Source organism: Carassius auratus, chromosome 7 (assembly GCF_003368295.1).
Source record: "Carassius auratus strain Wakin chromosome 7, ASM336829v1, whole genome shotgun sequence".
NCBI lineage: Eukaryota > Metazoa > Chordata > Actinopteri > Cypriniformes > Cyprinidae > Carassius > Carassius auratus.
This window is the reverse complement of record NC_039249.1, coordinates 24,871,084-24,887,326: the sequence shown is the minus strand read 5'-3', so window position 1 is coordinate 24,887,326 and position 16,243 is coordinate 24,871,084. Positions and strand designations below refer to the sequence as shown.

The 16,243-nt window shown below is 38.8% G+C and overlaps 2 protein-coding genes across 2 annotated transcripts; both read left to right on the top strand.

Moving 5' to 3' along the window:
- Positions 1-1,301: 1,301 nt before the first annotated feature.
- Positions 1,302-6,921, top strand: got2b (glutamic-oxaloacetic transaminase 2b, mitochondrial). Its single transcript, XM_026268081.1, has 10 exons — positions 1,302-1,431; positions 3,069-3,225; positions 3,666-3,794; positions 3,895-3,954; positions 4,499-4,660; positions 4,950-5,054; positions 5,225-5,375; positions 5,975-6,140; positions 6,218-6,368; positions 6,476-6,921. The coding sequence occupies exons 1-10, from the start codon at positions 1,349-1,351 to the stop codon at positions 6,596-6,598; spliced, it is 1,287 nt and encodes a 428-aa protein (XP_026123866.1). The 5' UTR covers positions 1,302-1,348; the 3' UTR covers positions 6,599-6,921.
- A 974-nt stretch (positions 6,922-7,895) lies between these two features.
- Positions 7,896-14,071, top strand: slc38a7 (solute carrier family 38 member 7). The gene is made up of 12 exons (XM_026268079.1): positions 7,896-8,068; positions 9,068-9,499; positions 9,629-9,682; positions 10,317-10,461; positions 10,564-10,708; positions 10,860-10,958; positions 11,051-11,108; positions 11,338-11,452; positions 11,560-11,707; positions 11,803-12,002; positions 12,104-12,155; positions 12,610-14,071. The coding sequence occupies exons 2-12, from the start codon at positions 9,236-9,238 to the stop codon at positions 12,725-12,727; spliced, it is 1,398 nt and encodes a 465-aa protein (XP_026123864.1). The 5' UTR covers positions 7,896-8,068; positions 9,068-9,235; the 3' UTR covers positions 12,728-14,071.
- The last annotated feature ends 2,172 nt before the right edge of the window (positions 14,072-16,243 follow it).

The window sequence follows — 16,243 nt, the reverse complement described above, 5'->3', positions numbered from 1 at the left end:
TGGACCACTTCTCTTCTCTGTCTACATGGCATCATTAGGTTCTGTCATTCAGAAACATGGCTTTTCATACCACTGCTATGCTGATGACACTCAAATATACCTCTCATTCCATCCTGATGATCCGACGGTAGCTATTCGCATCTCAGCTTGTCTGACAGACATTTCTTGCTGGAGGAAGGACGCCACAACTCAACCTTACCAAGACAGAACTGCTTGTGGTTCCATCAAACCCATTGTTCACAATTTCACCGTCAAGTTAGGCACATCAACCATAACTCAGCCAGAAAAACATAAAAACAGCCAAAAACCTTGGAGTTAAGATTGATGATCAGTTAACTTTCTCAGACCACATTGCTAAAACTGTCCGGTCCTGCAGATTTGCTTTATTCAACATCAAGAAGATCAAGCCCTTTCTTTCTGAACATGCTGCACTACTCCTTGTTCAAGCTCTTGTTCTATTCAGGCTGGACTATTGTAATGCTCTCTTGGCAGGTCTTCCAGCCATTTCTATCAAACCTTTACAATTAATCCAGAAGGCAGCAGCAAGACAAAATTTTAATGAATCAAAAAGAATACACGTCACACCTCTGTTTATCAATTTGCACTGGCTTCCAATAGCTGCTCGCAGAAAATTCAAGGCATTGATGTTTGCCTACAAAACCACCACTGGCTCTGCACCCATTTACCTAAATGTATTACTTCAGACTAATGTGCCCTCTAGAAGCTTGCGTTCTGCAAGTGAACGTCGCTTGATTGTGCCATCCCGAAGAAGCGCAAAGTCACTTTCACGGACTTTTAAATTAAATGTTCCCTCCTGGAGGAATGACCTGCCCAACTCAATCCGAGCTGCTGGGTCCTTAGCCATCTTCAAGAATCGGCTTAAAACCCATCTCTTCCATCTTTATTTTACCTCTAGCACTCTCTGTTCTTATTCTATCTAACTTTCTAATCTCTTTCTAATTTTGTATTCTGTCTGTTTTCTTTTAATTTATTATACAATTAACAAAAGCAAAAGAAAGACCTCTAACACTAGCTTGCCCTATTCTTTTTCTATTCCGTTTTCTTTTTATTATATTATTTAAAAGCATTTGCTACGTGTACTGTGTTCAAACTAATTGAGACTTGTTATAGCACTGATATATCATTGCTCTTTTGTTGTTTTTGATTGCTTCCACTGTCCTCATTTGTAAGTCGCTTTGGATAAAAGCATCTGCTAAATGGCTGTGTATGTAAATATAAATGTAAATGTATTCATCATCTACCTCCCTCTAGATGGAGCTGTCCCTCGGCGTTTTTCTTAATATACACACTCTTGCTCGCTTCAGTGCTTCAGCCGACAGCAGCAGCGATGGCTCTCCTCAAGACGTCCAAGTTCATATCCTCTGTTGGGAGTCTGACACCGTCTTTGGCTTCGCTACCCATTCGAGCCAGGTAAGAGAACTTAAAATAATCCGTCTTTAGATTTCTGTGTAACCAGTATGTTACATTGTAAGAGACTGAATTACTTCTATTTGAATTTTAATACACGTGGAATGAAACATGTTTGGACCCTCCTCAGACTGTCAGAATAATATTAATGGACTAAATGCATTCTTGCAGTTCACGCCATGAGATCAGTGCTCACGATCACGCGCGCACATAGTCACATCCGTTCACATGGAGGTCATGCTGTGAAGAGACACACTGCAGATCATGATATTAAGCCATGTAGGTGTCGACACAGATATCGGAAGTAGAGACTGCCTTTATTATCTCTATCTTTTTAAGCCAATTTCTAGCAGCCACTGGATCAGAGTTAAATCAAGTATAATGCATCTCCTTTAAACGAATCATTCAGCATCCTTCTGACCTTCATCTCGCATAAGTCAAGAAACTCAGCATTGCGTTTCGTATTCTGAATTAATTCTTAGTAAGAGCTGTCCGTTACTTTTTACTAACGAATATATGATAATACCTAGTGTGCTGTGTACTGAATAAATGACTTTCATATGAACGCTATGGCGTCCTTTTTGGTCTCACTGTGGGACCGTACCTACAGGTCTCCTGTGCGCTCATTGGGTGAAACGAGCAGGTTGAGCTTCCTGATTGGCTCTGCTGCTTCCGGATACTTCTGTCAAGAAATCATGGTAGCGTCTGTCCTTTTGCACCACGTTTGGAGGGCAGAGCAGAGCTAGTGATAAACAGAATATCATTAACCTTTATTTAGCATGTTACGAAGTTTCCCTGAAGTAACACAACCACACCAAAAGCCCTCATCTCTGCGTATTTTGTAGTTAAGGCAAAAGGGTTATAGAGTCACAAACTGTTTTTATACAGTCTCTGCTCACAACCAAGACCCACTTAAATTTTTTAACACTGATATTAAATTACTTTGCTACTGTAAACTGAGCTGAACTTTGTGTTTTTAATTGTCAGTGTAATTTATGTAACAAACAAACGCTCCTAAGTAATGTCAACTACTAAGTCCAAGTGTTGTAATAAAAAACACTAAAACATTGGATTAATTGCAGAGTGGCAAACCATGCAGTAGGAGTTTTTGCAACCTGATTCCAGAGCTGACCTTTGACTGTGCTCAGCCTCAGTGTATACTTTACTGAACATACAAACATATAGAAGAGCAAACTGACAATATCATGAATGGCATCAATAGGTAGTGAATTAATTGTACTTTTTTGTCTAGAGAGCAAGTATGCAGAAAGTCATATGTGCTTTGAAATGTATCCATTAATGTGCATGTTTATTGCAAGGCCTTAACCTTTTGACCTTTGGAGGGGAACAAGCCAGTACGGTTGGGAGGATGGATTGTAATGGTCCATTTTGTTGAAGAGAATTAAATAATAGATTTAATAGAATAAAGGAAAAGAAAGAAAAATGGTAAAGAACTATCATTTGGGGTAAAGTTTTTAAATTGGTACCTGATTAATTGATTTTTTTTTTTTTTTTTTCGGAAGCTTTTCAACATAGAGTTTGATCACCACAGACAAGCCTGTCTTATAGTTGTTTTTAGTAGAACTGATCTCCTTTCTAATGTTTTATTTTTACCGGCCTGCTATTTTCACTTTTTTAAGCTCATGGTGGACTGAGGTGCAGATGGGACCCCCTGATCCCATCCTGGGGGTGACAGAAGCCTACAAACGCGACACTAACTCCAAGAAAATGAACCTGGGTGTGGGGGCATACAGGGATGACAGTGGCAAGCCATATGTACTTAGTTGTGTCCGCAAGGTATGTACCTTTTCTGCGTCACCTCACCACACGCAAAAGAGTTCTGAGTTTAAACCTGGGTACTGCTTTTCAGAGCAGTAGTGATTTTGGGAGAAAATAATACTCACAGTGGTGCTCTGTGTAAGATGGTTTATTAAGGTCTTAGGGGACTTGTCTAGGACTGACCAAGAGTTTTCATATTTTTTAGGGTTAGACTGCTCCAGTGGCATTGGCAAAATTCAGGGGGTGGTGTGTCTGTGTTAACATGTGCTTTTTTTTTTTCTATTTCTGCAAAGTCACCCTGAGTTGAGTGATTTGAGAGGCTGCCTCGGTTTATGCAGTATCCACCAATTACATTCATAACCCTCAGCTTTGTCCCTCAGTCAATCTAAACATTCTGTGGAAATGTTTTATGTAATTGTTATGTTTTTTTTTTTTTAATGAAGCGTGTTTTTGTTTAGGCCGAGGCTCTGATTGCCTCTAAGATGCTGGATAAAGAGTACCTGCCCATTGGAGGTCTGGGTGACTTTAATAAGGCTTGTGCTGAGCTCGCACTGGGGCCGGACAGTGAGGTTCTCAAAAGCAAGAGGGTGAGTATGTTTCTCTAGGACCTATTGGTTCTTTCGTTATTGTGTTCACTTTAACACCTTTGGTTGTTTTCTTCTTTTTCTCTTTCTTTTTCTTTCTTAGAGCATTACTGTCCAGACAATCTCGGGCACTGGTTCTCTGAGGATTGGAGCCAACTTCCTGGTGTGTATTTCATTCATTCTGTTCATTCTTGCAGCTGTTTATCATCTCCCCATTGAGAAGAAGGACAATTTCTTTGCCTCATCTAGTATAACCTTAGAATATCTTAGAAGAAGCAAACACAAACACACCGGGGGCAGCTGTGGCCTAATGGTTAGAAAGTTGGACTAGTTACCAGAAGGTCACCGGTTTGAGTCTCCTGCTGGCAGGAGTTGTAGGTGGAGGGAGTGAATGAACAGCGCTCTCTTCCAGCCTCAATACTCATGGCTGAAGTGCCCTTGAGCAAGGCACTGAACCCCCAGTTGCTCCCCGGGCGCTGGATCTATAGCTGCCCACTGCTCCGGGTGTGTGTTCACGGTGTGTTCACTTCTCACTGAGTGTGTGTGCACTTGGATGGGTTAAATGCAGCGCACCAATTCCAAGTATGGGTTACCATATTTGGCAAATGTCAGGACACTTTTTTTCACTTTTCAGATTTAGCACTTGTATGACATATTGTAATTGTTTATAACATCTAACACCCCTCTCTTATCTTTTTCTCCATTAGTCGCGGTTCCACACAGTGGCAAGGGATGTATATTTGCCGAAGCCATCCTGGGGGAATCACACCCCTATTTTCCGTGATGCTGGTATGCAGCTGAAAGCATACCGGTACTATGATCCTGCTACCTGTGGCTTTGACTTTACTGGAGCACTCGATGACATCTCGGTGAGCCAGTGGCACATTGTACACTTTTCCTATACAGTCTTACGGGCTAGTAAAAACTTGTATGTTACAAATTCTGTTTTAAATGAATGCTGTTCTTTTGAAATTTTTGAATTCATTTAAGAATCTGGAAAAGATGCTTCACAGTTTCCACAAAAATATAAAGCAGCACCTTTGTTTCCAACATTGATAATAATAAGAAATGTTTCTTGAATACCGAATTTTGTGACCGTGAGCTAGAAATGTTTGTCTGAGATGCATTGAATGTTTATCATCTTTTCTTTACCTACAGAAAATTCCAGAGCACAGTGTAATCGTGCTCCATGCTTGTGCTCATAACCCCACTGGTGTCGACCCGAGACCAGAGCAGTGGAAGGAGCTGTCAGCTGTCATCAAGGTGCGTGTGTCTGTTACTGTGATTTTTTTTTTTTTTTTTTTTGTACTTCATACCTTCATTTCACATAGGCATTATTTGCTTAGCATAGCAGAAGAAATGCTGTTTCTTTTGAATTCCTTAATGATAAGATGCTACAGACTGCTGACCTTGTCCACTCTCTCTCTCTGCAGAAGAGGAAACTTCTGGTGTTCTTCGACATGGCATACCAGGGCTTTGCTAGTGGAGATATTGATCGTGATGCCTGGGCTGTGAGATACTTCCTTGAGCAGGGGCACAACGTCCTCCTGTCTCAGTCCTTTGCCAAGAACATGGGTCTCTATGGTGAGGATATTGTGCAGGACCCTGCATTTTCACTGTAAACCATTTCCTTTGTTTTTTTTCTTTCTTTTTTTTACTACCTAATATATATATATATATATATTAGATACCATAGAGTGTAATGGTGAGTGTAACATTTCACTGGTCAGTAAAGTTTAGCACAGTGTGTCCCTTAAATGCATCTGTTCTGTAGGCTGGACAGACACAGCCTGTCCTAATAGCGCAAAAAAAAAAATTGTAATGACCATTTAGGGCAGACAATAACACAAAATGTCCAAAGAAAATGAAGTCATTGAAAGAAAAAGCTTACATTCACTAGCGCTCAGAAGTTTAAGGTTGATAAGATGTTTTGCAAGAAATCAGCAAATTTTTTTGCACTTTAAAATAACTTTGATTTTATATTGTATTTTAAAATAAATGTTATGTCTGTCAAAGAAAAAGTTTGCTTTGAATAGAAAGATATTTTGTAACATTGTAAATCACATTTGATCAGTGTAGTCCTTGCGGACTAATTGTAAAAAAGCAAAAAACATATTGACCTCAATCTCTTTACCTCTAATGGTTTCAGACACCACCATAGGTCTACGATGTGTTTGTTGTAGGTGAGCGTGTTGGAGGGTTCACCGTGGTGTGTGCTGATGCTGAGGAGGCCAAGAGGGTGGAGTCTCAGCTGAAAATCCTGATTCGCCCCATTTACTCCAATCCACCAATGAATGGAGCACGCATCGCCTCCACAATCCTCGCCACACCAGAGCTGCGTGCTACATGGTGACACTTGCTTGAATACTTCTTAATAAACTGCTTTTATAAGAGTTCATTTTTTTGAAATGCGTGTATTTCTGTAGGCTGGAGGAGGTGAAGGGAATGGCCGACCGTATCATTAAAATGAGAGAAATGCTGGTGACTAATCTGAAGAAGGAGGGCTCTAGTCACAACTGGCAGCACGTGATCGACCAAATCGGCATGTTCTGCTTCACTGGACTCAAACCTGAGCAGGTACAACCTTCTGCTTACTCAAAAAAATTGAATATTAATGCATATGTAGAATTAAATGTTGTAAATTGGCACAAGCTCTAATAGTAGGAGATGCTGTTGTGTTTCAGGTGGAGCGTCTGACAAAGGAGTTTTCTGTTTACATGACTAAAGACGGCCGTATCAGCGTTGCTGGTGTGACCTCTGGAAATGTGGGATACCTTGCACATGCCATTCATCAGGTCACTAAGTAGATCAAACTTCTGTTGAAATGGGAGAATGATCTGCTGGTCCTGTTTCTGTTAGTCCGCCCCACTGTTCCTCTTTGGACTCAGATCTCGGCTTCACTTCATTTGGCTGTTTTGCTAGGTCAACATAAATCCTGAACATGTTATCAGGGTGTCTAACGGTAACCTTAAGTCATTTCACAGGATATTGTGTGACTAAATCACTTCTGTGACTAATAAGCACATTTGAGAAATGTTTTCATCCTGTTAAAATTCTGTATGAACTTTATTTATTGTGTGAGTGAAGTTAAATGAACAACAACAATAATAAAGTTTATTGTGTCCATTTACTGCCGTTTTGTTATTGTCATAATTTAAAAAAACACACACAGTAAACCACACTGAAACTCTTTAATTTTTTTAATGAAAATGAATGTAGCTTTTGTACACTTGTACTAAAAGCTGTCAAAGTTTGTGATCAGATCAAGAATTATAACAGCAGTATTTGTAGTCTGTTTTAATGTAGACACATTTTTGTGTTTTATGTATAATAGCTGTTCTTTAATTTAAAACTAAATTAAACTTTAAGATTTAATGCAAAAGATTCTGCATGGTTTAGGTTTCTAATCAAATTAATATTTTTGCAAGCTAACTGATAAGACTGCATTTCCCCTAAATTAAATTAAGACATTTATTTGATTTTCTTCTTCAATAATTTAGATGACGGATGAATGGACAACATGTATTCAACACTACAAATTATGTTAATAAAAATAACCAAAGAGTATTTCCTTGTAGTTCAGCAGGGCTGTAGAAAAGATGAAACTGTTGTGTCAATTTAAAGTGGATGAAATTGGATTGCTTTATTACTTGTAGTAAATAAATTATTAATTTTACTACAAAAAAGGATCAAACTATTCAAATTAAATAGTTTTTTAATAAATAAAATATTTTTTTGTTTTTGGTGGTCTGCAGTGCTAAATGCTCCAAATGAAGTGGCGATCGAACAGATCGATGTATGGATGAACATGAACTAAAGCTTAAAAATATATTTTACTTCTTTAAGATAGTTTATTTCTTTATCTCAAGAGAAAATAGCCGATTAAGAGAATTTATATTTTTCTCTCTCTCTCTCTCTCTCTCTCTCTCTCTTCTCCGGTCCACACTCCAATACAGTAGTGGCGATAATGGATTTTAACGTTGGTGCAACCCACCCGCCATATAACCGAAGAAGAAAAAGAAAATCTGTGCATGGCATCAAAGTATCGCGAGAGCTAAGACGCCGGCCCCCTGTGCGTTCGCATCGCTCTCGCGATACTTTGATACCATACACTGATCGAACACACCTATAGCTGCTGCTGCTGTGTAAGCGAAACATACCTCACAGATCTCAGCGGAGGCGGCAGCAGCTACGTCTTTTCTTCTGTTCCTCGCTGAAAAACATCACATCGATGCTCTTCAGTACAGTACAAGATCAGTGAAGAACATACTCATGAGGTGAGACATCTGCTCGATCACATCTTGTTCGTACCAGGAGAGTTTATTAGCTAAACAAATGCAGTGTTGCTATGTGAGTCATGTGATTTCTCGGGTTTGTCATGGATTTGTTTACCCTCCTAGAGCAGTGAATATTGAGCATATGATAGTTATGAATTAAGTCGGTGTTGCCTAGTTGTGTTTGAGGATGAATGTCAGTTGCCTAGATTTGGCTTGATGTCTAGATTGAATCTTGAGTTGTTCATTGTTAGGATAATCCCATTACATTGTGGCAATGTCACTGCTGTAATGGTGACATAAGCCTCATCTTCTGCCACTATCTTCTTTGCGTCCTTGGACATTTACGATTGCGATTTCAAGAACTCGAGCTATTCTAAAAATAAGGTTCAGACAATGCTGCACTTTTATTTCTCCTGTGGACAGCATATTTCATTTCCTCATAACTTGTCTGAAATTTCTGCTTACTGATCAGCTGAGAAATACGATCGTGTCCCGTGACTTACAGACGTGTCCGACAGTGCAAACCACTCTGGTTGTCTTTTTATGATGCTGATCAGGCGTTTTAGTCCATTCGTGAACACATCGTCCAGACAGTCGCACATACACTGGTTATAATAGTTTCGAAAGAAATTAATACTTTTAATTAACAAGGATGAATTAAATCGAAAGTGACAGTAAATACATTCTATTTCAAATGAAAACTGTCCTTTTGAATTTTATGATCTTCAGAGAGTCCTGAAAATAATATATCATGGTTTCCATAATAAATCAGCATATTAGAGTGATTTCTGAAAGATCATGTGACTCTGAAGACTTGCAAAGTATATTAAAATAGAAAGGAGTTATTTTAAATTGTATTGATATTTCTGTTTGATCAGCTGACTAATGCAGTCATGTCTTGTGAATTCAAATGTGTCCTTTGTCACTTTATGATGCCGATGAAGTTTGTCAGTTTGTGAAAACTACCATGTGATATTTTCTCTTTCTCTTTTTTCACAGGTGATCACTAAACACCACTCTGTGGATGTGTGTTAGTCCAGGTGTGTGTTTCTGCACATTTGCCCCCTCATCAGTGGCATTTCTGACTGACAGAACAAGCGTGTTTGCCTCTGTTTTTGCTCTATGTTGTCCTTGTTTATCTGAGAGTGTTTCTGAAAAGCAAGCATCATGTCGAGGGCAGACAGGGCGATTAACAGTGAATCGGGTGACTGGGGCTACAGTGAGGACGCTGGTGAAAGAGCATGGCTCCTGCAGAGCCCCAGTGTGGACTCCGTCCCACCACCCAATCAAACTGACGACAGAAGGGGAGGGACTTCATTACTTGGGGCTGTGTTTATTGTGGTGAATGCTGCTCTGGGAGCCGGACTTCTCAATTTCCCTGCTGCTTTCAACATGGCTGGAGGCGTCACAGCCGGAGTGACCCTGCAGATGGTGAGATGCACTTACAAACTATTGTAAACAACATCAATACAGTGTTCCCTTGAAGAAGAGGTGTCTGTTCTTTGAAGTTCAATGTCCTGAAATTCCAAATGAGCCTTATGCAACTTTGACCTTTCGCAGAGTATGATGGTCTTCATCATCACTGGGCTGGTGATCTTGGCTTATTGTTCTCAGGTAAGCCAATATCTGTGTCTGATATCAAGAGAATATGCACTGCTGTTCAATGCAAGGCTTAAAAAGTTGCAGTAAAGGCTTTTAATAGTGTTACAAAGGATTATGTAAATCTTATGTAAATAAATGCTATTCCTTTTTTCAATTTTCTATTCATCAAAGAATCCTGAAAAAAATGTATATCAGTGTGTGTGTGTGTGTGTGTGTGTGTGTGTGTCTATATATATATATATATATATATATATATATAAAATATATATATAAAAATGTTTTAACAGGATAATAATGAAAAAAACTGATATTTTATATAGTAATAATATTTCACAATATGTTTAATTTTTTATTTTACTACTTATTGAATAAATGCAGCTTAGTAAGCATAAGAGACTTTGTTTTAAAAACGTAAGAAAAAAAAATAAAAATCACACTGACCCCAAACTTTTGAATGGTAGTGTATTTCTGTTCTTTAAAGAGGGGCAATGTATTAAATCTCTATTTACAGAAATCTTGAGATGAATCATCATGTAAGTTTCAGTTTTTTGTATTGACAGCCCAAGCTGAATATCAAGTTTGACACTAGTTGACCTCAGAATTATAAAGGCTGAAATCCACTGCTTTACACTACACATTTTTTCAGGTGAGCAATGAAACAACATATCAGGAGGTGATCCGTGCAGTGTGTGGGAAGGCTCTGGGTGTCGTGTGTGAGCTGGCCATTGCTGTTTACACCTTTGGCACCTGCATAGCCTTCCTTATTATTATTGGCGATCAGTTAGACAAACGTAAGTATATTCACTATATATATATATATATATATATATATATATATATATGTCAAAATAGTCTAATGAGAGTAGTCTAATTTCCTGTCGTTCTTCCTACAGTGATTGGTGCTATAAATCATGAGTCAGAGAAAATGATTAGTTCACACTGGTACACTGATCGCAAGTTCACCATCACTTTGACCTCAGTGCTGATCATACTTCCTCTGTCTATACCCAAAGAGATTGGCTTCCAGAAGTATGCCAGGTAGAAACGTCTTGTTTTTTCCACATTGTTTAACAGGTCAGTTTTATGTCACAGTTGTGATGAGTGCAAATGTTTTTGCTTAAATTGCACTTTTGATTATCCAAGATGTTTCTGAGTATTTGCTGGTTAAATCATTCTGATTTATCTATAGCACCCTGAGTGTTGTTGGCACCTGGTATGTGACAATCATAATCATCGTCAAATACATCTGGCCCGACAAAGACGTCTCTCCAGGAGTCATCCCAGTCAGGTCAGAAGTACATCTGAAATAGTTATTTGAGTTACACATTACAGAAGAGACTACTAAATGACTACTGTAATGTGATCTTTGTTATCTTTCAGCCCTGCATCCTGGACCGATGTGTTCAATGCCATGCCCACAATCTGCTTCGGTTTCCAGGTGTGTGAAGTTTAATTTTCAAAATCTTTGGATTGGTGAGTTTTTTTTATGTTTTCAAAAAGTCTCTTATGCTCACCAAGGCTGCATTTTTGTCATTTGATTAATTTGAAGCATCCTTGTTGTATTCATAAAGGTAACATGTTTCTTAGCCAAGGACATGTCTAAATTCACTACTTTTGAAATCCAGCGAGATCTAACTCGATCATTCTCCTTGCCTTCATTTTCCCAGTGTCATGTCAGCAGCGTTCCTGTTTTCAACAGCATGAAGAAGCCAGAAATCCGGCCTTGGTGGGCAGTTGTTACAGTCAGCGTGATCATCTGCCTCTTTGTGTATACAGGCACAGGTGTGCATATTTTGAATTTGCTGAAATATTCGAATGAATGCAGGCAGGCAGCACTCATGCCAAAATGAACTGGTTGTGTAATATTTGGGCTTGTTGTTTCTCCACAGGTGTATGTGGCTTCCTGTCTTTTGGCTCAAGCGTAAGCCAGGATGTGTTGATGTCATATCCATCTGATGACATTGCGGTGGCCATTGCTCGAGCCTTCATCATCATCTGTGTTGTTACCTCATATCCAATCCTGCACTTCTGTGGAAGGTAACAGGCTTTATGGTCTATAGGTGTGTGTCTATGAAAGATACATATTTAGTGTAAAATCTAAAGAAAGTACATGTATTTGTTTTGTGCTTTAGGGCAGTGCTGGAAGGTTTGTGGTTGCGTTTTAAAGGAGAGGAGGTGGAGACGGATGTGGCCAGGGAACGGAGACGGAGAATACTGCAGACACTCGTCTGGTTTTGTCTCACATTAATTCTCGCTCTCTTCATTCCTGATATCGGACGAGTGATTTCACTAATCGGTGGTTTGGCTGCATGCTTCATTTTTGTTTTTCCAGGTATTACAGTTCAATTGTTCTTAGACTTTACATTATGCTTGTATCACCTCAGTGTTTTTACCAACAGTGACTGCATTTATTCTTCTCATGTTTGTCTGTAGGGTTGTGCTTGATTCAGGCAAAGCTTTCAGAGCGTGATGTCAGATCAGCCAGGTAGACTCATTCATCACTTATTAATGGCAGAGTTCACCCAAAAATAATCATTAATGAATCACCCTCATGTCAGTTTGCACCCATAAGATACATTTGTTCATGTCTAAAATGCAAACGAAGAAATTGTAGAAGAAGGGAATACACTTCTATAAAGCAACTCTTCTGAAGAGACACCATCTATTTCATGATAAACAGATTTAATTTAGGATTATAAACATCTACACATTGAACAATGCAGCACATCAAAACCGAAGACCGAAATCTCTCGAAAATAACTTCATTTGGGTTTCGAGGATGACAGAAAGTCTTCTGGGTTTGGAATGATTTGAAAGTGGTGTAAATTATGACAACATTCTCCTTTTTGGGTGAACTATCTTTACAAAACAATATTCAGCAATGTGTAAAGAGTTGTGCATTCAGAGATAAAACTGATAACTTATTTATTTCTCTATAGTTGGAAGGCAATGGTGGCCTATGGGGTTGTTATGGTTACGATTGGTGCATTCATCTTTGGCCAGACGACCACTAATGCCATCTACCAAGATATCATGAATTATCCCAGCAGCCCATAGACGAGTTGGTGTGACCACATGAATATTGGGCTATGAACCAATGGAGACAGAATAAAAACAAGGGAATGAAGCCTGTCCAAAAAACTGACCTCTATCAAGTCTTCGGGAGACTGTTTGAAATCTTCTCGTCTTGTAAAGCGCACCTCTTGATGTAGTGGATCATCCACCTGCATGCAGCATCACGCTCTCTGCTCTGGCTGTTTGTGAATGGAGGACCCCTGTGAAGAACACTATACTTCACTATTTACTGAATGGATATGAACATTGTGTTAGATCTTCCAAATATAGCCGCTTTCTTTTGAAATCTAATTTTGGTTTTTGTCCATTCTCTTTTTAAATTTTTATATATTTTTTTAAGAAACTGATTTTATGAAGGCCTTGTGTACTTGACATTGCAAATGTGGCCAGTGTTCATAATGTTTACCCTTAGAATCTTATTGCAAACTTTTTTCTTGGTGACATGCACTGACAAACATGTAATTCTACAGTTCCATAAGATCTGAGAATACTAATGGTGTGTGTGTGTGTGTGTGTGCTGGTATATATGGTTTATGAGGACACAAATGTGTATAATGACATTGGTACTACAACATAATCATGGTTTATGAGGACATTTACTGTGTCACCATAAAACATTAGGCTTAAAAATCATACAAAATGGTGTTTTATGATTTTTAAAAGTGCCAGTTGTTTTCTATAAGGGGTAGGTTTAAGTATAGGGCGATAGAAAATACAGTTTGTACAATACAAAAACCATTATGCCTATGGAGAGTCCCTGTAAACCACAAATACAAGTGTGTGTGTGTGTCCCACTTTAGATCAGAAGTTACACAAAGGGACAGTTATTTAAATTGTATTTCAGACTATACTTGATGAATGGTTTTTATTTTGTAATGGATTGTTGTTTAAGCCACATCTTCTGAATGTGTTTTTATGAAATTGTTGCTTAAGCCAAGGGTGCAGTTATCTCTGCACCCTATTTTATTGGTTCACTGGTACTTGAGTAAGTATAATTAAGACTAGATGGTTAACTGAAAGCTCAACGATAATTTTGTGTTTAATTTGTTTAAGGGAAGAAATTCTGCTACTGAAGTGGGAGAATGAGAATGTCTAGATTCCATGAAACCATTCTCCTAACAGTTTGTGCAAGCCACAATTATGTTGTGCTGGTGACCCTTTTTGTGCCACATGCTCCAATTCAAAATAATGCCTACACATGGAAATTCCTCATGGATTTAATCATTAACACTAGATGCATGTTTGCTTTTGCACAATCATGTATTATTGTATGTTTTGCTGTTTCAGTGCAATCACTAAAGGGATGTTCCATGAGAAATCAGCAAACTGCTTTTGTGCTCCATTGTGAACCTTTTTTTGTTCTGCAACTGCAAGATGTGGTTCAACGCTCATGCATGCAACTTAAAAAGTACAAAAAATATTTAAATACACAAAAAGTACATGGTTGGACACGTAATGAAGGATAAGTTAAAATAGTAACATTTATTCCACCTAAAGACTCATGTAATTTGAGGCAGGGGCATGATGGGTTTTCCAAACATCTGGAGCTCCTTTTGAGTTTCACTTTATTCACTTAACTGATGACTTTATTATGAACAGAATTCATCCAGCTACCATGCTGTAAACATTTCCAAGTCTGAAAGATTTTTTTTTTTTTTTTGGTGTAAGTATCCTAACCAATCATGTTTGGTCAGTTTGGATGTCTGAATTATAAATATTGTTCATCTAGCAGTTTAAACATAGCTGTTAATAAATTGTACTGCACTTAATTAACAGATGATTTCTTTGGAAATGCATTGGAAAATGAAAGGAAGGTCTATTAAAAAAAAAAAAAATTATATATATATATATATTTTTACTGATTTATTTAAAAAGAAAAACTGAAATATCACATGGTCCCAAGTATTCAGACCCTTTGCTCAGTATTTAGTAGAAGCACCCTTTTGATCTAATGCAGCCATGAGTCTTTTTGGGAAAGATGCAACATGTTTTTCACACCTGGATTTGGGGATCCTCTGCCATTCCTCCTTGCAGATCCTCTCCAGTTCTGTCAGGTTGGATGGTAAACGTTGGTGGACAGCCATTTTCAGGTCTCTCCAGGATGCTCAATTGGGTTTAAGTCAGGGCTCTGGCTGGGCCATTCAAGAACAGTCATGGAGTTGTTGTGAAGCCACTCCTTCATTATTTTAGCTGTGTGCTTAGGGTCATTGTCTTATTGGAAGGTGAACCTTCGGCCCAGTCTGAGGTCCTGAGCACTCTGGAGAAGGTTTTCATCCAGGATATCCCTGAACTTGAATGCATTCATCTTTCCCTTGATTGCAAGCAGTCATCCTGTCCCTGCAGCTGAAAAACACCCCCACAGCATGATCCTGCCACCACCATGCTTCACTGTTGGGACTGTATTGGACAGGTGATGGGGGCTTTCATGTGTCTTGCACTGAGGAGAGGCTTCCGTCAGGCCACTCTGCCATAAAGCCCGACTGGTGGAGAGCTGCAGTGATGGTTGACTTTCTACAACTTTCTCCCACCTCCCGACTGCATCTCTGGAGCTCAGCCACAGTGATTTTTGGGTTCTTCTTTACCTCACTCACCTAGGCTCTTCTCCCCCGATAGCTCAGTTTGGCTGGACAGCCAGCTCTGGGAAGGGTTCTGGTCGTCCCAAACGTCTAAGGATTATGGAGGCCACTGTGCTCTTAGGAACCTTAAGTGCAGCAGAATTTTTTTGTAACCCTGGCCAGATCTGTGCCTTGCCACAATTCTGTCTCTGAGCTCTTCAGGCAGTTCCTTTGACCTCATGATTCTCATTTGCTCTGACAAATTTATTTTACTGTCTATGGCTCTGACATGCACTGTGAGCTGTAAGGTCTTATATAGACAGGTGTGTGGCTTTCCTAATCAAGTGCAATCAAACACAGCTGGACAGTTAAATATAAGAGTGTCACAGCAAACAGTCTGAATACTTAGGACCATGTGATATTTCAGTTTTTCTTTTTTAATAAATCTGCAAAAATGTCAAAAATTCTGTGTTTTTCTGTCAATATGGGGTGCTGTGTGTACATGAATGAGAAAAAAAATGAACTTAAATGATTTTAGCAAATGGTAGCAATATAACAAAGAGTGAAAAATGTAAAGGGGTCTGAATACTTTTCCTTACCCACTGTGTGTGTGTTTGTGTGTATATATATATATATATATATGTCCTGTCCTCTTCCTTTGCATGTTTTGGATAAATGCAATAAGATATATGCAGTTATTTTAAAAACCAATTATATATTATAGGCCTACATTTGCATAAAATTGCTCTTCTGTATTTTTTTCTACCTAGCTGATCCAGCAAAGTCATTTGAATGAATGTTATTTGCTATGATGATCCTTAATCTGATTATAATAATCATCTGAAGCAACAGCAGAACTAGAAGGTGACAGTAATGTACTCACGGATACAGCTTGAGAGATGAGTCTGTTAAATGGGCGGAGTCTAGTGTGTCTTCATCACCT